This window comes from Lutra lutra, chromosome 17 (assembly GCF_902655055.1).
Source record: "Lutra lutra chromosome 17, mLutLut1.2, whole genome shotgun sequence".
Taxonomy (NCBI): domain Eukaryota; kingdom Metazoa; phylum Chordata; class Mammalia; order Carnivora; family Mustelidae; genus Lutra; species Lutra lutra.
In genome coordinates, this window is record NC_062294.1 from 4,697,850 (window position 1) to 4,719,333 (window position 21,484).

The window sequence follows — 21,484 nt, forward strand, 5'->3', positions numbered from 1 at the left end:
CATGTGCGTGGCACTTAGAAGCCCTGGGAGGTCAATGTCATTATCCACACAGTGGTACCCCTTCAAGGGGCCATAGAACCTCTGTATAGCACGGCTCAGGACCATCTGTGGGCAGGGGGCAGCCTTCTCCCCCTGGGTTGGGTGCTCCTCCAGGCCTGTCTCTGCCCAGAACACATTTCACAACAGAAAGGAACAATATATTGATACCCTTGACAACATGGTCTATGTGATTCCGTGTATAGAAAATTCTAGAAAGGCAAGCAAATAATCAGAGAAGGCAGATCAACGAGGGTCTGGATTCAGGGGAGGGGGTCAATAGTAAAGGCACACGAGGAAACTGTACCTTGATACTTGGTGTGGCTACACAAGTGTGCACATTTACCGAAATGCAGCCAACTGTACCCTCAAAATGGGTGAATTTGATGGAATCCAAATAATACCTTCACACAATGCATTACAAGTATTTTCAGCGGCTGCTTTGCTCATCTTGGTCACGTCTTGAAACTTTCTCATTGTGATCGAGGTTACAATGCAATTCTCCTTCCTCGCCAATGTAGAGACATTTCATTTTGGTACTTGTCAATGGGGTTCGCCTGATCTGTCTTTTTATGTTCTTGCTATTGCTGATTAATTAAACCTAAAACAATTCTTCAGAAAGGTTTCGGGATGATATTCTCCCCTGGAGCTGCTTGTGTCACACCACGCAGCGCCGTACCAGCCCCCCGCCCCCCAAGACACAGCCTAATAGAGATGCCAGCCTGCTTCGCGGGGAGGGTCCTGCGGGAGCACAGCACAGCTCTCCGGTGTCAGCAACACTAACCTTCAACAATGAAGTTGGCAGTAAAATTAATTCCATTTACATTTTTTATCACTTGCAATGTCATTAGTTTTATTCCCTTCAGTTTCAGCTGTCAGAAAAGGAGGTACAGACCCCTCATTTCACTTCTCAGTGGCAGTAACGCCTTCTGCGGTCTCCTAACAAGCTGAAATGTTTCTACCACTTTTTTCCTGCGGGGAGGCAGTCTGACGGTGAACGCCTCACGCCCCACGCACCTTGGGACGTCTCCGAGCCTGTTTTCCCATCTATAAAGTGGGATAACATCTCCGGGCCGGTGAAGAAAATAAAAAAGCCCTGGGACGTTAGGGTATTTGGTTCAGCTGTTCTACCTGGATCTCAATGTTATTTGAGGGGAGGAGGGAAAAAAAATCCCCTCCCGCCATGTTGTATGATGCGATCGCTGCGGTTTTAAGAGCAAGGCTTCGAAGAAGGGGTTGGCACGCTTTTCCTGTTAAGGGCCAGGTGAATCCGTATTTCCGCTCCGCAGGTCGTGTGGTCTCTGTGGTTCCTGCTCAACGCTGCTGTTGTAGCAGGCTGACTGCAAACATGGCTGTGTTCCAATAAAACTTTATTTACAAAAACAGAAGTGGGCCATGTTTGACCTTCGGACAGTAGTTTGCCAACTCCTGGTTCAAAGCAGCATTAAGCAGGGTCAGGAAGTTGTTATCCCTGCCCTTTATAATCTAGGTTAGTGCTTGTAGATGCTCCTACCTTCACCCCACCTTGCTTAGTGTTTTAGGCCCATTTCTGCTTCTTGTCAATGTCATGTTAATAGCTACACAGGTGGGTTGGCCACTCTGAGTTCTGCTCTTACAAAGAATTCTGAGCCACGGGATACCCACGGTTCCTTACTCCTGCTAGCTCTCACCCCGCTCCTCACACATCTTGTTAGGTACCTCCCTCGTTGGGAAGGACGTCTCCCGCTAGGTGTATAATGAAACGAGCACCGTTATAATGTTCAAATGAACAGTATTATGTAGTCTTATGCCTTTTATATACGGACAGATGGAGGTTCTTTCTGAAGTCAAGCAGGTGAATGCTCATGTTCCTAACTCTTCTTTGGGCTGAACCTACCCGTCTTGGGGTGAAAACACTGTGGAGTATAAACCTAGGACATTTCTAGCTCTGCAGGGAGATGCTGAGCTCCTTTTTCAGGATGATTCTGATGTTGCCTCCAGGTGGCCTTACCTATAGTGGATGGCTGTGTGCTGCTAGTGGGGATGGTTCCCTTTGTGAGAACAAAAAACACATTTGACAGCTCCACTGTAGTGTGCATGCATCTGTCTTTTCTTGATGATACTATTTTGAGTATAAAATGAACATACGTTCCTTAGGAATTACCAGGTGATTCTGCCCCAGATGAGTTGTGATCCTAGCTATCAGCTGGGAGAGGCAAGTGGGCAGTCTTTGGGGATCTGCTCAGTACTGACTTCTGTAGTTCTCCAAAGTAGGAGGCCCAGGATAAAACTCCCTGCTTGAGAAGAGGAAAATACTGCTGCATTATTAACAGTCCCTTTAATCTGTACAGATAGGTTAAATCTTACTAATATTTAATATATGGATTGGTAGTAGCAGATATGCGTATTATTACCAAAAATATTGTGTAAATATATATACAAACACTGGGTCCATGTGCTGGAGGCCAGTGTGACCTGGGCCTGTACCCCTTCCTCATGGTTAGCTTATTAAAGTCCTTGAGCAACAGGTACCACCGAAGCACGTCCAGCTGGGCCGCCTCAGACTCGGGGGTGATAAGAAATTCTTCAGCGTATTGTATTGTATTTACGAAACATCTTCTTCCAGTACTGACTTCTGCTCTTTCTTCTTACGTTTCTTTGGCAAAATCCGTGCTTCCTTGTCCGCCATGCTCAGCAAGCCTCCCTTTGAAAAACTCACTGGCAGTCAGTCCAGAGTCATGGAGAAGGGAGCCGCGCCCGGCAGAGCCTCGGTTCTTCAAAGCGATGTCATGGAGAGTCTGGCTTGGATGTTGTGTGACTGGGTTTATAAGGGCTGATGTGTGAGCAGCCACTCCGTTATCTTCTCTCTCTCTGTGTACACATTTGCACATGTGTGCATGCGTGCACGCGCACACACACGGACACATGCACCACACTTTCTTCTCTACAATCACACGAGAAGTACTGCCCTCGAGTGTACCCAGGCTCTGCTCTGTGTGAGTTCCGGTGATTCCCAGAAGCCACACTGAGTGCTGGGCTTGCTGTCTGTTGAGGATTAACTTGTGAAGCTGGTGGGGAGACAGATTCCAGATGTTTAGTGCAATAGCACTGATCGGCGAAGGGCATCGTAAATGATCCCAGGGTGTCTGCTGCATGGGGAGTTCACCGCACGGTGTCTGTGGGACAGATGCTCTCCAGCACTTAAATGGATGGACTGGAGTGGGGTGACCTATGGCTCTTGGGCTACAGTGTGTTTGTGTGGCTCTCCAGCTCAGCATGGTTTCATGCGTTTGGAGAGCGGTAACACAACAAAAGACAGAAAGAACAACAAAAGAGTGATAAAAAGGAAAATGTGACAAAGCTGATATGGTCCACAGAACCCAAAGTGTTTCCTGCCCAGCTCTTTGTGGTCAGAGTTTGCCAACCCCCAATCAGGATAACACAGAAGAACCGTGGAAATGCAATGTGGGAAGGAAGAAAAGCCAGTACAGAACATCCTGCTCAGTATGACATGAATTACATGGAGTTTGACAAGCTGCACAAAACAGAACTACAAGCAGGGTTTGTGTGTATGTGTGTGTGTGTGTGTGTGTGTGTGTGTGTGTAGTAAACATAAAAAATAACATCTGGATATAGTCTAAGTCATGATAGTATTTTCTCTGGGGAAAGAGAAAAGGAAATGAAACTGGGGAGAAAAACACAGGGGATTTCACCTTTACTAGTAATATTTTATTTCTTGAAGAAAAAGGAAAGAGAAAGAAAAAAAGAAAGGAAAAAAAGAAGAAAAGAAAGAGAAGAATATATTTTCTTCCATCCATCCTTCCTTCTTTCCACTTATCCATCCATCCATCCATCCTTCTATCCATTCATCCTTCTCTGCATTCTTCCTTCCATTACTCCCTCTCTCCTTCCTTCCCTCCACCCATTCATCCTTCCATCCCTTTATCCATCTATCCTTCTATCCATCCATCTCTCCATCTATCCATCCATCCATCGCTCCATCTATCCTTCCACCCCTTCATCCATCCATCCATCCCTCCATCCTTCCATCACTCGATCTATCCATCCCTCCATCCTTCCATCCCTCCCTCCATCCATCCTTCTATCCATCCATCCATCCATCCCTCCATCCTTCCATCACTCCATCTATCCATTCATCCATCCGGAGAGAGACTTCTCATTGTAAGATGTTCTCCTTACCTCTGGTTTGACCCCACTTACCACGGTCACGAGGAACCAATAATTTCTATTCCTTTTTTCCCTAGTCATCAATTTCTCGAGTTCCCCGTTCACACTTACCTTCTTCCTATCGGTATAGGTAGGTATAGATATACCTATATATATACCTATATAGATATACCTACCTATACCGATAGGTATAGGTATAGATATACCTATATATATAGGTATAGGTATACCTATATATACCTATATAGGTATAGATATACCTACCTATACCGATAACCTTCTCAAAATATAAATACCAAAGCCCAAGAGGATGTGAATGGCATTACCTACATGTGAGTAATTGCTAAGGTTAACGTTGGGCAGTGCACCAAGCACAGGAAATATGTGATACACACATCTATTCATTTTATGCTCACATTTATATAACTCAGCCCAACAATTCATTTGTTTAAAATAATGCTTCATTATATTGCAGCCATTACTACCCATCAGTGGAAAAAAATGTGTGAAAATTATGCATTTATCTCTTTTCCCACATCCCAGCCTCCCTCCCTGAATTCTCATGACTGTTCTTAAAAAGGCAGACTACCTACTCTAACCTCGCCAAGATTCTTCCGCACAATGCAGGGGGAAATGAGGCCCTGGTAGACCAGTTACCTAACGCGGCACATTCTTAGTAGCCTAAATTTGGTGGCATCAGCAGGACATTTTCCCATCACCTAGTCTGTGGGTTGCAAAGAATGTCTTTGCACAATTCCTCAGACTGGCTGGTGGGGGGACGTGAAGATGCCTTCCAACAGAAGCTGGAACACTTTTACACGTAGCATTTTCTATGACACAGACATAAACCCAGAACGAACGCATCCTCTGGGATGAACTGTTTGGAAAGCTCTACGGAAGACAGGGACACTGGTGCAGTTAGGTGCTCGCCCTTGCGCATGCCCTGGAGCTGGGCTACTTACACGCCAGACTGAAGAGGGAGGCGAGCAGGACTGAGGTCGCGCTGAAGCGCAGGGCCCCTGCCGTGTTGCAGTCGACTTTGGAGTTCCTGCAGGAGCACACCTGTACCCTGAGGTCTGTGACGTTTGTCATGGGCGGCTTCCCTGAATCTGTCACCACGATGGGCAGGTGGTAGTTGGCTTTGTTCAGGTTTTGGAGAAGGCTTACCAGGGCGTGCGTATCTGGGGGAGACAAGGAGGACCTTCATGAGACACGGTTAGACCTTCCCAAATAAAAGGGTGAGGTTTTGGCGATGAAAACCACACCAATCAGGCGTTGCGTGTGGGTTTATAGCCACGGGCACGTTTAAACTTAAATTCATTAAAAATTCAAATTCAGCTCCTCTGTTGCATTAGCCACACTTCAAGTGTCCAGCAACCACATGTGGCCGGTGGCTGTGGCCTCGGGCGGCACCGGATAGAACATTCCACGGCCAAGGAGTCCCATGGTTCAGTGCTGTGATAATCTATTTCTAGGGGACCCCTTTTTGTGAAGATGACTGCCTACGAAGAACTCCTCCTGATAAAACCAATAGAACCATCTCTGTCATGATCGCATTCAACATCTAGAAAAACTGACTTAAAAACCCATTCTCTCACCGTCATAGTGTGTACCTTTTTCTTATTGTTGTTTTTCTCTTATTTTTAATTTTTTTTTTAAGATTTTATTTGTTTATTTGACAGAGAGAGATCACAAGTAGAGAGGCAGGCAGAGAGAGAGAGAGAGAGAGAGAGAGGGAAGCAGGCTCCCTGCTGAGCAGAGAGCCCGATGCGGGACTCGATCCCAGGACCCTGAGATCATGACCTGAGCCGAAGGCAGCGGCTTAACCCACTGAGCCACCCAGGCGCCCTCTTATTTTTAATTTTTTACCGTGTTATGTTATTCACCATACAGTTCCTCATTAGTTTTTTTTTAATTAATTACCTCATTAGTTTTTGAGGTAGTGTCCCGAGATTCCATCTTGGAACACCGCAGTGTGCACCTTAATATATACAAGTTTTATTTGTCAACTGTACTTCCATGAAACTGGGAAAAATGCCCCTTCTGGGCATGAACAGTGATAGGCATTAAAAAACCAAAAAACAGAACTGGGACCAGGAAATGAACTGAGAAGTCATCTATCTCTTAAATAAAACCTTGAAGAAAACAGAGCAAAGACATGGAAACAGAAACAGGTGAAGTGTTGTCCTGGTCACAAGGAGAAGCAGCAGAAATAACCAACATGTCATCCCAGCTGCGGGACGGGTCTCATGTAGATGAGAAGCTCAAGTAAGACAGTTCTGGCTGGAACTTTCTGGAAAGAGCTGGTGGGTGGCTATTGCAATCCGCTATCACCACAGAAACTAGCAAAGGTGGCAGTAACCCCTCGAACAAGAGGAGGGCTGTTTTAATTAAAAGTAATCAGTGTAATAGAACTCATTCTTTAAAAAGCAATAAAATAGACAAACAGGCCAATGGAATCAATAACAAGAGGAAGGCACTAATAAAATGAGATATGAGATAAGGCCATTCAATACATATGAGATTTTTTAATAGAAAATTTTATGCACAATTGTACAGCCCGTTTTCAAGACTTAATGAAATGTGTAGTTCCCAATCCCGCTCGAAAAGTCTACCACTGCCGGGTGAGCACGGTACCGTGCTGGGTCGGTTGCTGGGGAAGTTCGCTACTGGAGACAGAGGGAGTCCAATGCGTGGGTTCTGGTTTCTGACGTCATTGCAAAACCAGGTGAACTTAGTAGTGAGTTCACGTTTGCCACGGGAAGGAAAGCAGGTGCTCACGGACGTAGGGAAACCGTCTAGTTGAGCACATAGGGAAACCATCGGGCCCAGTTTTGAACTCCACCTTCCCACATGGAGAGACTGGTAGGAAGGGACCTGACTGGCAAGTCTCCTCAGTGAGGGACAGGACAGATGCGTGATGATATCATCGTTGAACATCAAAGCCACGGCCGTCGCCAAGGCAAAGCTCACGGTGTGGAGGTCTGCACGCAAAGTGCAAGATGGAGGGTTAGAGGCTAAGGCTCTATCAGGATTGTTCTACTGGGGCTGCCTGTCTCTGAGAACACGCACACCGAGAGATGGCTGGGCCGTGCCATGCGTGCGGAGAGGCCGAGACCTTGGCTTCTGTGGGCTGCAGACTGGGTGGGTGTCCAGTACGGGGCGTGTGGTACAGAGTATACGGTGGAGGCTGGAGGGTATGGACGAGAGAGGAGGAGGGAGGGACAGTGTGGGAAAGGCCGGCAAACCAGGGAAATGAGGCTTCGAAGCTAGACAAGCAGCTAGAGAACGCGTAAACCCGACTTACTGTTGATCTTGGAGATCTTCCAGACTTTATCGGGAACAGCCTGTTTGTGGATCTCAAATTTGAAAGGGTCTGTATTTGGGTGAAGGTCCTTATCGGACGCTCCCAAAATCACGACGCTGAGGTTTTTGGCGTCATCGCAGACTTCTGCGACTGTGGGGTAGATGACGGGGGCGTTGTCGTTGACGTCCTCCAGAGTGATCAGCAAAGTTCCGGTCCCAGTAGCGGGAGGGTTGCCTGCGGGGAAGGAGGGAGAGGTTAGCAGGCTGCTGGCCCAGGCCAGAGCTTGACACCTTTATTACTATTAAAGGGTTTCAAATGGGACGGACCGAATAGCTTACACATGTGCATAAAGTCTAGTGGCCTAAAAGACTTCTCCTACACTTGGGATGTAAATTCTTTAGCCTCTACCCTTAGGGTGCAAAGCTTCTTGCACACAAGGCATCCCAATGCGCTGAAAGCACAGAATGGATGTAACCAACAGGACCTTTCCTCGCTTAGTGAATGAGACCTTTTATCTAAACAGCCATGCATTCACAGCTGTCGATGGCACAGGGAGGATGGGGTCCCATGAGACAAGACCGGGTTTTGTATATATGAAATAGCTCTGTCCGCCTGGGTAGACGGCCGGAGAAAGAGTGAGCTAATCCGGGGTTTCCTTTGCAGTGGGGAGTGGGTCTGGGCTGGTGGCTGGTGCCCCGGGGGGGGGGGGGGGCTGACCTGGAGGCATAGGACAGATATAGAAAGGGGGGTTAGTGGGGCGCCTGGGTGGCTCAGGGGGTTAAAGCCTCTGCCTTCGGCTCAGGTCACGATTCCAGGGTCCTGGGATCGAGCCCCCACATCGGGCTCTCTGCTTGGCGGGGAGCCTGCTTCACCCCACCTCTGCCTGCCTCTCTGCCTACTTGTGGTCTCTGTCAAATAAATAAATAAAATCTTTAAAAAAACAAAAAAGAAAGGGGGGTTAGTTACAGAAACACAAGTGCTGGCTGGCTACTAGGGCAGCTGAAGCAATCATAATATCATCTTCGGGCCTCGTTTCTCAGGTCTTGTGTTTTCATATTTCAGTTACTTCCTGCTGTGTTTTTTTATCTTAGGGATCATGATTTTTAAAAAGTCCCTTACAACCCCCGGCGTGATACTGTCTTTCACCTAAAGAAAAGGATGTTTCATTTCCAAAAGGCTCAGAGTGAGTTTATTTACTGCTCCCTAACTTTATTTTTAATCATCTAGATGTCAGAGATTTTCTCTTGGGTCCAACCACTCATTAACAGTTCCTGATTTCTCTGAGAAACATTAGATCCAAATTCACAGGCCACAAATCGCACACAGACAGATTTGCCCTATTCCAAAAGGTTTAGGCACTCCTCCAGAAGCCAGTACTCTAACTTTATGCACTAGTCCTAACCCAGTGTCTGGCTCCATTTCATCTTTCCTATCCTCATGTGCACTTCCAAGCTCAACCTTATTTCATGTCACACTCTGTTTGTTTCTTGAAACGCACATCAAGTTTCAAGTTCAGTTCTGAATCACACGGGGGCTTGCAGGGTAATGAGTGTATGAGCTCGGGGGCATGTCTCCAGTGCAAGGCAAGGCGAGGTCTGACGGATTCTGCTGGTGAAGATAGGGCACGTCCTTTCCAGATTCAGGCAGGTTATTCTGCTCTGACCCAGACAGTAAAAGAGGGAGGTGGCAGAGGTGGCCCTTGTGTGAGTGACACTAAGCACAAGGGGCCAGTGGGAAAGAGTGGCTCCTACCAGCCTCCTGTGCCCACTGTTCTGGGAGGATCACGAGATGTTCTGCCAACACTCAGACTGGCTGTGGCTCACGCCTTCTCTCTTGGCCTACGTGGGTGTGCGCAGCGTCACCCGGTGCCATTGTGGGCTGTTAGAGCAAACGGAAGGAGCAAGGAGACGAGCCTGGAGATGTCTGGGAGGGCACAGGGCCTGACTTTCACAATGACCTGTTGGTACTGAGTCTCCAGGCCACAGGGAGTCACTGGAGGTTTTTCACACAGGGAGTGGGCCCATCGATGTGACTGATTTTTAGAAACACACGTGATATTGGCAAGAGATGTTGGCCACTGAGGCAGGGAGACCAGCAACAGATTGAGGCATGATGTAGGCAGTTGGAGTAAGAAAGAAATGTCTCGTCTTAGTGATCAGGTACTCAGATGAGGCTGCTGGGGATGGGGAACCCCAAAATGGAAGGTAGTGGGCAGTGGAAGGACATTTCAGCTCTGTGTACCTGTCTAGAAACATGCAGAGCTTAGGGGACATGCTGGCACTGGGTAGTGACTGAGGATTGTCCTCATGGAGGCTTTGAAAGGGTCCTAGCCAATCAGGTCACCCAATGTGACAGCGCAGAAGGGAGTGGGGGTGGAAGCCTGGAAACCCCCAGAGTTGAAAGAGCAGCTGGTGGTTTGCAGAAGACAGAGAGGACATGAATTGGAAGAGGAGGCAATGAACAGTGGTGAAATGGGTTGTGATGCCCCAAAGGAGAAGGAGAAAAGAGAAGCCATGGGACTTTGCAAGGAGAAAGGGACTGGTGACTTCTTTATGAGAGGCGGCCAGTAATGGGGAAGACACCAGCTTGAAGGAAGCTGGGCAGGGAGTCATGAAGTGAGAACAGACATTTTTTCAGCCGGGCTGGTGGAACTTGAAATATATCAACACCCAATGACAGTTTTAGAGTAAACATTCTAATAAATATCCGTTAACGTCGAAACACCAACGTCATTCATCAGCAGAGGGATGAGTGTTCCTAATGGTGGCACGTCATCAACCTTTGTTGGAGCAAGAATTCAAAAGAAATGCATAATTACTTGGCGGTTGGTTTTTCACTGTCAGCTTTAGTCATTTGGTTGAATTTCTTGACTGAAAAATTCTTTTACTTTTTTTTATTGAATAATTGAGTATCTCAGAGGAATCCATTATATTTTTTCGCTCTGAATATTATGAAGAGCCGTCACTTGGTAGAATGGATGAGAAGGCATTATGAGTATTTGAAATACGGCCGTACGCATCGGCCTTTCGTGAACTTAATTATACGACTGTCTTCGCTTCCCTGTGTGCTATTCCCAGACTAGGCTGGTGATGTCTTCTTCCGAACTCAAGGAAAATGAGCTTGTTTTTTTCATCGATAAGGGGAAGACGGCACCCTCACAGTCTTCAGGAAAACAGCCTCTCCCGGCTGACGTCACAGGATGGAGAAAAGTCACCATCCAAAATTCAGAGGCAATTCAGAATATAAAGACTCTTCACTAGCCCATTCGGCTCCAGGAGCTCTGGGGGGCCCAGGAAATTTTGGAACTTTGGGTTTCATGACACACAATAAAAACCTCTCGCCTCTTCTCTTCCCTTCCCACCAGCAACCGCCAACCCCCCAGGAACTACTCTGCAGGATCACAGGTCAGAACCAAAGCATGGTTGAGACTGGGCCGTCCTCTGTGGAATTTCTACTTCGATAGGGAAAAAGCCTCAAATTGAGCAAAACTCCCAGGATATGGAGTTAGAATTGTGATTCCTCCTCCTTGCAGCTCCCCCAGAGGAGCCCAGGGGCTGTATTCTCAGGGTTGCTGCATAAGGACGGCCGTCCTCCAGCGAGTGGAGGGATTTGCCTGTGGTTGTGCAAGTTTCCGTCTTCGTAGGTGAGGAGCGGGAAGGGTCTCTGAGAGAGCAATCATTCTTGGCAGTGGGTTTTAAATGGAATGGGAAGGGGCGCCTGGGTGGCTCAGTGGGTTAAAGCCTCTGCCTTCGGCTCAGGTCATGATCCCAGGGTCCTGGGATTGAGCCCCGCATCGGGCTGTCTGCTCAGCAGGGAGACTGCTTCCTCCTCTCTCTCTCTACCTGCCTCTCTGCCTACTTGTGATCTCTGTCTGTCAAATAAATAAATAAAATCTTTAAAAAAAAGATGGAATGGGAAGTGGGTTCCCCTTTGGGAATTTGGTGAAGCCCATGGTCTTGCTTCCAGAGAAACACACCTCCCTCCACGCTGAAGGCACTGTAGGGCCTGTGAGTATGGCTGAGTGTCTGTTGTTTCGACAGCCGGTCTGGGACACCTTTGTTCATAGGTATTTTATTTTATCAGAATCCTGAGCAAACAGGATTTCCACTTCAGCCAGAAAATACTGAGATTTTTTTTCTTTTTTTTTTTTTTTTGAGGATTTTATTTATTTATTAGAGAGAAAGAGAGAGCAGGTGAGCACAAGCAGGGAGAACAGCAGGCAGAGGGAGAAGCAGGCTCCCCACTGAGCAAGGAGCCCGATGCGGGACTCGATCCCAGGACCTGGGATCATGACCTGAGCCTAAGGCAGAGGCTTAGGATTGAGCCACCCAAGCATCCCACTGAGATTTTTTTCTGATAGAATCAATCACTCAGATGTTTATATATATATATATATATAAAATCTTGTTAGTAAGAGACACAACTAGAAACATAGTGTAATCCTAATTAAAAAAATATAATTAGAAATGGAGAAAGGTTAGAAAGAAATATACTGAAGCCTAAATGGTGATTATCTCTCCAGGTAATTGACATTAAAATAATACTCCTTCTTTTGTCAATTTGCTTTACAATAACCATGACCATTATTAGAATCAGAAACAGAAACAAATTCAAAAGTTATACAGGGATTTAAAAATATTTCCCTGAAGTAACTTTTTCTCTCACCCTTTTGTTTTTTTTTTTCACGATAAACTGACGTTTGGTGAATTTACAGGGCTGTGCTTATCACTACCACCTAATTTTAGAACCTTTCTTCCATCGCCCCAGAAAAGAAACCGGGGGGCCGTTTGTAGGAACTTGCCATACCTATGTCCAGCTCTAGGCAACCAGTGATGGACTTTCTCTCTCTACAGTTTTGTGTTTTCTGGAAGCTTCTATCAGTGGAATCATAGAGTACGTGGCCTCTCGTGTCTGGCTTCTTTCACTTGGCATCCCGTTTCTGAGGTTCAGTCACGCTGTTTCGTGAATCACCTCCTTCCTTTTTATGGCTGAATGATTCTGCCTTCCAGGGCCAGACCATGTTTGGATGGGCCCGTGGGCGCTTTCCACCCTCTTGTCTGATAGGAAAAAGGCTGCTGTGAACATCTGCGTGGAAGGGACCATGTCTTCCCGTGCTGCCGTCCTCCAGATGCATGTCCTCAAGAGAGTCCCCTCCGAGGAATAGGGTCGCGGGTCTTGGCACTGCTGGACAGGCTGGCTTCCTACCCACAGAACATTAGGATCTGAGCACGACCTTCCCGAGCTGGCTCGGTGAAGTACAGGTACAAGGGAGATCTTTCTAATCACTGGTCCCACGTGGTCTCACTTCCCTGAGCTGGGTCTAGAGGCATGCGGCATGGGTCCTACTTTGGGAAGCTTGAGTGCAAGTGGTTTTATATGGGGAATAGGAACGTGTTTGCCTATGTGAAGAAGAAAATGCAGGAAAAGAGACACAGAGGGCTGGGAAGCAGGAAGCTCATTCCTGAGCCCCGTGAGCTCTGAGCATCAGGATTGTTCTCTGGCCTGGTATGTAACAGGCCATCAGTGGGTTTTTGAATTCATTTAGGTTGACTTGAAAAAGCTAATGATGAATTGTTCTTTCTATACATGGGTCCTATATATTCTTACTTCCATGGGCTTCCATCTCCATATTGCTTCTGTTCTGAGGGAAGCAGTGACCCTGTCTGTATTCCAGTCCCCGCTTGTCCCACCTAGGGGAGAAAAAAAGGGTGTGTAGGATGGGGTCTGTGGAACTGGGGCTCAGAGCAGGGAGCCCACACCCGTGACAAGGAGAGAGACCTCAGCTGATGTCTCAAGGAAGCTTGAGGACTCCATTTTGGGAGGAAAATCAGGAGGATGGGTTGATTTAATAGGAGTTTAGATGTGGGTTCCTGAGAGAATGCGGGTGCCCTGGCTAGTTTCTGAGGCTTGTCTGTAGGGGTGAGCCCTCCACTCTACCCCGAACTCCCTCCACTAAGCTGCTGTGAGCCAAGAATTACCACCTCTTTTACTTCCTACGAACAGGCTTCTACACTAACCTGTACTGTTGTACAAGTAGGAGCGAACCAGGGTTCTTCTAGATGAGATGATCCCTTGTATTGTTGTGTTCTGCCCATGTCCTCTTTGCTTTGGCTTTTCGCTTTCGACAATAAGAATCTCGTTGCTTTTAAATTCATAAGCATTTAGAAAATTGCTTTGTTACTGGAGAGCTTGCCAATTTCACTGGACATTTAAAAAAATTCAATAGTAAACCAATCTAGAACCTGGCCAGAAAATAGATTTGCAAAATATCATGCCAGGTTTCCATGCGTAATTCTAAATGTAGAACCGAGGCAATTATTCACGTTAACTCGAAATTGAACATCTTTTCAGAGGAGACCATAATCTGAAGTCTGAGCCGTTTTTAAAAAAATTCAACTTTTGGTTTTTTGCTGTGTTTCCGCTTTATTGACTTTAGAGAAGAGGAGAAAAATAAAAAAAGAAGGGAGAAGAGTTGATTTGGAGGTCATGATTAAACAGGCTGGTCTCATTTCATTCATGCAATCAGCAATCATTTACTAGGACTCTGCTCCGTGCCTGGCTGGCCCTGTGCAGAAGTCAGCGGCCCCCAGGCAGGAACAGATATACATAAACCGACATAGGACGGTCCAGTATGGGGAGACGTGAGGCTAAAGGGTGGTGGGAGTTTGTGGCCTGAATGACGTACTGCCCAGTGGTAGATCAGAAGGCTTTGTGAGGAGACGGCATCTGAGTGTGCAGGAAATGAGAATACTTTCGGAGAGAGAGAAGTTGTTCTGGGAGGAGGAAACCATACGGCTATTTTGTGGGAAGACAGTCAAAGACTTTAAAGCAGGAGAATGGCTTTGATAAAAGAGGAAATTTGTTGCAGGCACAGAAAGGGGGGGGGGTACTGGGCACCAGTGCTGTGGGGACGCGGCAGCAGGGGTGGGAGGGCTGGACTCAGGAATCCACACGCACCGCAGAGTGGGATCGAGATGGGTGGTGTACGAGCATCAGGGCGCTGATAAGTTTAGGAAGTCAGTCCATAACTCAGTTCAAGTCAGCTGGCTTAACTCTTTGTTAGGTGTTTACAAGATGCCGGGAACTTTGCATTCATGATGACCAGTCCTTACAACAACTGGGCAGGGAGGGAAACTGAGGCAGACGGAGCCTAAGTCTCACACCTGTGGTGGTCCAGGCAGGATGGGGAGCTGGCTCATGTCCAGATAGAGCAGACTGCACGTGCTGTCAAATGACTCTGGGCGCCGTCTCTCTATTACAAGATCTCAAGAGTTTTTTATTGGGTCATTTTGTCAGTGACAAAATTGAAGCGGGTGTTTTCGACGTGATTGATATTTTACTGGTACTTGAAGTAACGAGGAATGATGGTTGGGTCTTCAATTTATTTTTCTTCCTCAATTACTGTAACAGCTGAGATAAGGGGTGTTAAACTGGCTTAATTGTGTTGCCATCATAACTAATGGCTTGATTTTATCCCAACTAGCACATTTTAAGTAGAATTAATCGAAACGATCTTACTGCATCCCCCATGCAATCTAGAACTTGGTGGATCCCTAAAGAGAGAAAAACCACGGATCTAGGCATCTGTTGGAAGTTCGGGTCCCCTCAATCCCCAGTTTGGGGCTCTTGGTTTTTGGTAGGCATTTCACAATGGGGCTGCACAACATCCCCCTGCCCCCCTTTAACCAATCTCAATGTACTCTGCACAGTATTTCCATTTTGAGTCAACCGGCATGATCAGAACATCTACTACACAGGGGACCGAGGGAAAAGGCAGGTTGGGACACGATATATCTTAGCCTATGAAAAATCATCATCTCACTGCATTCCATTTTAATCTTACAGCTGTTCTGCCTGATTCTATATCTGTGTCTTCTTGGGAACCCACATCACATTTTTCACTGGCAGACTCCAATATACTTTAGACAAGTTGCTAAGTCATGAGAACATGCTGCTGAATTTAGTGATAATTTGGCTTGTTTTTATGCTATCCTTCCCCCTATTCTTCAAAATGAAAATAGAAAGGGAAAGGGCCACTTTGATAATCATAGCAAGACTTAATAGGGGCGCTGAAGATAGTCTGGGCTTCCTGACTCCAACTATCTCACACCCACTGAGCTCCAGGAAGAACTAGAACGGATCCCCCCTCCCCACACCCCCTTTTTCCTTTAAACTCTCTGCAAAGCATGGGTGTTGGGAGCAAGGGCACTTGGGCTCCACTGAAGAAAATATTTGTCTTTAGTGTTTAGAGTCACGACTTAGATCTTCTCTGAGGCCATGACAATCATGGAACGCTGAGGCATGTACAATTTGGGAACAGAAGGAGGGAGAAAGATGAGTTTATGGGGAAGAAGAAGGCAGGAGGGCCAGCCTAATGGAATTCTGAGCAAAAGATGGTAAGCCAGTATCAGCAGCTGGTCCTACCTTTCCTGCCCATGACCATGGCCTGTGGGATTCCAGAACTCTTAGGAGAAATTGCTTGTGACAGTTTTCAGCCCACATAAGACAGTGAGACTAACATTTGACCTTTCTGGTGATTACCTGAGCAGGAGCGATAATCACACAGGGATTGGCCCAGTGCTAATTGCTGCTGTTTGCCCCATTGTCAGCACATCCCCAAAGGGATCCCATCTTACTGCATTCCTGAATGTTCTCTCTCCATCTTGGTATTTTCCTTAACAGTTATTATTACCCACCCCACCCCCTTTTAAAGAAAGTCTAGCAATTCTGTGTTCACTGAAGTCTTTAACAGAAGGGTTCCTGTGCTCTGAAAGGTACTATCTTAACCTTTTCAGAAAATCTGGACCACATAAGGTAAATGATGATATTCATCTCCAAAGATAAAATGTTGCCAACACAAAAGGTCAGACCTTATTAGTCTATAGGATTAAATGCTTTATTTTTTCCAATCTTTGAACTACAGCTAGTTCTGGTTTTAGCAAAACAGAAGCATTTCAGTTATAATGGGACCGCACTATTAGGTGATTTGTAACTCATTAAAATTGTTAACAATTTATGAAACTACTTGGTATACCTTGCCTGTCCTGTAGGTTACAACCTAGCCGTTCTTTGTAGGAATGGACCAAAGTGCCTTTCCTCCCCAAATTATCTAAACCTAGGCATTTGCTTGGTGGACTGAAGCAAATAGGTCCAAAGATTTTTTTTTTTTCTGTTAACCCCAGAACAGGTTTCCAGCCCTGATTCTGTCATTTTGTATTCCTTCATCCTGATCCCACAGTCTCCAATCTCTAAGAGGTACCTGAAAGGAAAATCTCTGTTGGTGTTGCCTGGTCATTGTTCTTAACTGGATAAGCAGAGTGGTGTGTAGAAAAGGAAGATGGTAGTTCTGCCTTTTGCAAAATATCGTGGGCGACCTGAGAATGCGAACTTTGCTTTGTTCCCTCTGCAGACAACCTGCCTCTCGCCTTTCCTGACAGTATCAGCCCATCAGCAGCGGAGACCGTCCTTCCACAGAGTGGGAGGATGTCAAGAGTCTGACTCTAGGGCACACAGGTACTTGGAGAATGCATGAAAGGTCACAGCCCTCCTGGGGAAGGGACAGTGGACCCAGTACAGTGGACCCAGTGGACCCACTCTCTGAGCAGTTGTGTGTGTGTGTGTTTTGCTTAATTTTTATTGGAATAGAGAAACACTTATGTTTCTAAAATATACAGCTTGAAGAGTTTTTACAATCTGAACCCACCCGCGTAGTCCAATACGAGAGGATCAAGAAACATATCCACCGGGTAAGCTAGTGGTGGTGATGACCTTTGCTTGTGTTTCAGCTTTTTATAGATGGAACCATACAGGATGTGGTCTTCTGACCGGCCTTTTGTGGTTCAGTGCTACGTTTCTGAGATTCATCTGTGTTGCTGTGAAGAGTTGCAGATCATTCATTCTCCATGTCGTACAGATTCAATTGTGTGAACATTCCACAATTGACCTATTCCACTCATAGAGGGCATCTGAATATCTTCCAGTTTGGGGGCTACAATGAATACTGTTGTTATTCACATTCTGACACATGTGTTTTGGTAAACGCACAGCCACAATTCTGTTGGATAAACAGCTGTGTAATTCCTGGATCATAGGGTGGACAAAGTTTTAGCCTTAGTTGATACTTGCGGTTTCCAAAGTAGTGTTACCAACTTACCCCTCTACCAGCTGGATAGGAGACTTCCAATTATTTTATATCCTTGCCAACTCTTGGTGTGTTTCATCGGCCAGTTCAACTATTTTGTGGGTATATCACTGTGCTTCTGGATTTCATTGTATTTTCTGGATTAATTTGCATTTTAATTTATAGCCACATAAATTACTTTTTATTTCTTTGATTAATGAAGTTGTGCATCTCTTCTGTGTTGTTGGCATTTGTAGAAGTGCCTGTTCAAGTTCCTTCCCTGTGTTGCTTTGGGTTGTATCTTTTGCTTACAGATGGTAGGATTTCTTTGTATTATAAATACCTTCTACTTTGTGGGTTACCTTTATTGATACCTTTATTTTTTAATGATATCCTTTGAACTGAAGTTTTTAATTTTAACATAATCTGCCATTTTTTACCCCTTTTTGTGGTGAGTACGTTTGTGTCTTGTTGCAAAATCTTCCAACTCTGTCAAGGACACCAATTATGTTCTCATATGTTTTTCTCTACAAGAGATATTATTTTACTTTTTGGCTCATGGTATATTTAGAATTGAGTATTGTATATTGTCTATGGTCTAAGAGAAGGGGCGGGATACATTTTTTCATATGCATATTCAATTAACCCAGTACTTTTATTGCAGAGACCATGCTTTCTTGCTTGAAGCCACCATATCCTGGTGACAAACGGACCGTGTGTGCGGGTTATCGGCTTCTAAACTCTCTAATCTACTTCACTGATCAGTTTTTTCCTGTGGTACAAACATCACATAATTTTTATTTACCGTTTTTTTTTTCTTTCTAATAGGTCAGAATATATCATAGTGTAAGTCTTCCAACGTATTCTTCAAGATTGCCTGGGCTATTGTTAGCCCCTTATATTTCCGTATGAATTTTACAATCCACTTCCTCTCCTTCACCTCAAAACAGAGACCTGGGATTTTGCTCGGTATCACGTTAAATCCTTTACGTCAGTTCGTAGAGAATTCACATTTCAGTAGCATTGAGACTGCCAATCCATGAACGTGGTATATCTCTCTATTTAATAGGATTAAAACTTCTCTTGGCAGACTTTGTTTTCAGTGTGATGCTTGAGGCATATATGCAGTATGAAATATTAAAGCTTGCTATGATCATATCTTTTCAAAAAAAAAAAAAACTTCTCTTAGCAGTGATTTGTAATTTTCAACAGAGTGTTTTTGCTATGTCCTCATATGGCAGGAGGGGCAGAGGCACTCTTTAGGGTCTCTTTTATAAGAGCATTCATCCTACTTACAAAGGCTTCTATCTGCATGATATAAGCACCCCTTAAAGGCCCTACCTCAAGATGCCATCACACTAGGGATTAGGTTTCAACACGTGAATTTTGGTGGGGACACAAACATTCAGACGACAGCACCAGCCATCCCATCTTCCACCATTTTGTACCTTTGAAATCTGGCAAATATCTTAAAGAAAGAATGGTTTGTACATTTAACATAGGTTGGCTTCCTCTGTTAGGTCCTTGTTTCCGTGAGACCCCAGGAGATTTCACTCTGTCCTTTAAAGGGTATTTGTCCATGGTGGGGGTGGGGGGAAGCAGCCATGTGTTTAAGGGCCCTCAGGTTTTCACTTTGGCACACGAGCTCCACATGACTGTTACAAGGATTGCTGGTTTATTTCCCTTCATTTTGGGCCCTCCGCCTGGGTCAAGCCTGACTCTCCCCCCAGAATCAGAAAAGCCCCCAGAGAGAAGAAATGGCTAGCTGTCTTATACTTTTTTTTTAGAATGCTTCTTCCCTTTTTGATATTTTCATTGATCGAGGCTTCCTGGCTTCTGCGACTCTCTGATACCTTTAAATTAAAGACTTCTGTCATCTACCCTGATTTTCCTAGTTTTTGGCAGTGGGGACAGTAATCTACTACTTCCTATTTGGAAGATCCTACACACATATCTTTTATCAACATGTTTTGATATAAATTCCTAAGTGACTCTTTGTTTGGAGAAAATCATTTTATTTTGCTTTAGCTTTCCTAGTGTGATGTGACCAAAAAAAAAAAAAAAAAATCTGTATGCTTTCATTCCATCAAATACACTGAATTTATATAAATTAAATAAAATTAAATGCTTCCTTTGTCTAAAATTGAGACATCAGTTACACTATTAACTTTGATCTAATAGGTACGTGTTGGTTTTTCCTGGTTGAACATAACACCTAGAGAGAAGTTTTCAGTGAGACAAAAAGGCTTCAAACAAAAGTTCCTTTGATTCATGAGGTCTTTTAAAATTTATGCTCTTTTTACTCTAAGTCCTTTGGGCCTTGTTCAAGATTATTATCTCTAATGATGGTTGTGTATATTAATGCCAACCTGTTTTCTATTTATCCTTACATCTTCAGGGACATTTCATCCTTTTGGAAACATCTGTGACACCAGATTTTGAATTTGGTTGTTTGATATTAGTATTAAAAGAGTTAGACAAAAAGGAGATTTCACACTATATTTTTCTTAGGACCATTCTTGGCTCCATTCTTTCCTTTCTATAACCCCCACTGGGGTGAGATTAACATTTATTGAACATTTAATATGGCCTTCGGTGGTGAGTGTAGAGGGAATGGCACTTCTCTTTCTCATTGCTCATAACAACCTTCTAAGTAGGGATTATCTTCCTCATTTTGTAGAAGTGTAAGCTGAGCCTCAGAGTCTAGAAGCAGATTGCCTAGTGATACCTGGAGAGAAGGCTCTCGTTGCCTCAAAAATTAAAGTGTACTTCACTTCTAGGTTTTTTTTTTTTTTTGATGAATAATTGTGTAAAATATCTCAAGGCAATGACAACTGTATTTGCTGTACTTCCACCTTTCTTCATGCTGTTCTTAGCTGAGTATTTTCTCTATAAGTACAGGGACTTTTCTGAACTCTGAAATGATTGCTTTAATTGATACTAAAAATGGACACTTTTAAATTCAAACAGCATTTTAAACATTCTTGACTTATTGTCACCCCCTGTTTATGCCCTTAGCACTCCTGTCTAGACCCGTTCCTTCTACAAAACTTACCTGTTCTGATGGCTCCCATCTCTTTTGCGTGGGTGACTCTCTAAGAAAAACCTCCTTACCTCTACTTTAGTCTCATGGGACATCATCTCAACATGCACCCCATAAAGACAACATTGGGATGATCCTTTGAAACCCATTCCACTTCTATCAATGGAATAATCATCCCTGGTTTCTGGACTAGAAAACTGAATATCACCTTTCTCTACTTTATGTTGAGCATGTACGTTTTTCAAAGTCTTGCTTCTTCCTTCCAGATGTTTTCTAGACCCATCCTCTCTGGTCCATTTCTATTGCCACCAGGCACAACTTAACCCTTGCAACTAAGACACCAGCTATGGCTTTCAATGTACTTCCTGACTCTAGACTAGCTCCATCTGAAGTCACTTCACTGCGTCATGTTTCCCTTACCCTGATTTCTGCCCCAGAATTAGAATGCCTCCCTGCCTCCCATGTCATCATTGTGCATTTTCTACACTGGGGGTTATCTTTCTAAAGCACAAAGATTATTCGTAATCAAGTCAAACCCTTTGGCATAGCATATGGAGCATTTCATGATCTAGTTTGGGATCTATTCCGCAGATCTGTTGAATGCCTGCTCTAAATCAGGCACTGTGAGAGCAGCCAGGCATTCAACACAAGGCCTAGTACCAACCTTAGAACAGGGGGTGCTGGGCAAACTCTCTGCTCTTAGCTTCGTACATGTGGAGCCTACCATGCAAGCCTTCTCAGTGTGCTACCTATCCACATTCTTCCAGGCTTCTCTTTTAGAATGCCTTGTCTTTTCTCATTAACAAAACTA

General features: G+C 45.0%; 1 protein-coding gene across 5 annotated transcripts in view; it reads right to left on the minus strand.

Annotated features, from left to right (window-relative positions):
* The window catches only part of CDH13 (cadherin 13), a 980,849-nt gene that overhangs the window by 5,246 nt on the left and 954,119 nt on the right, over window positions 1-21,484 (minus strand). For all 5 annotated transcript variants that reach the window (XM_047710889.1, XM_047710891.1, XM_047710890.1 and 2 more), the window contains 2 exons: window positions 7,511-7,744; window positions 5,166-5,384 (listed from right to left, as the gene is read on the minus strand). In XM_047710889.1, the coding sequence (XP_047566845.1) occupies window positions 5,166-5,384; window positions 7,511-7,744 (453 nt within the window). The remainder of the gene's footprint in view (window positions 1-5,165; window positions 5,385-7,510; window positions 7,745-21,484) is intronic.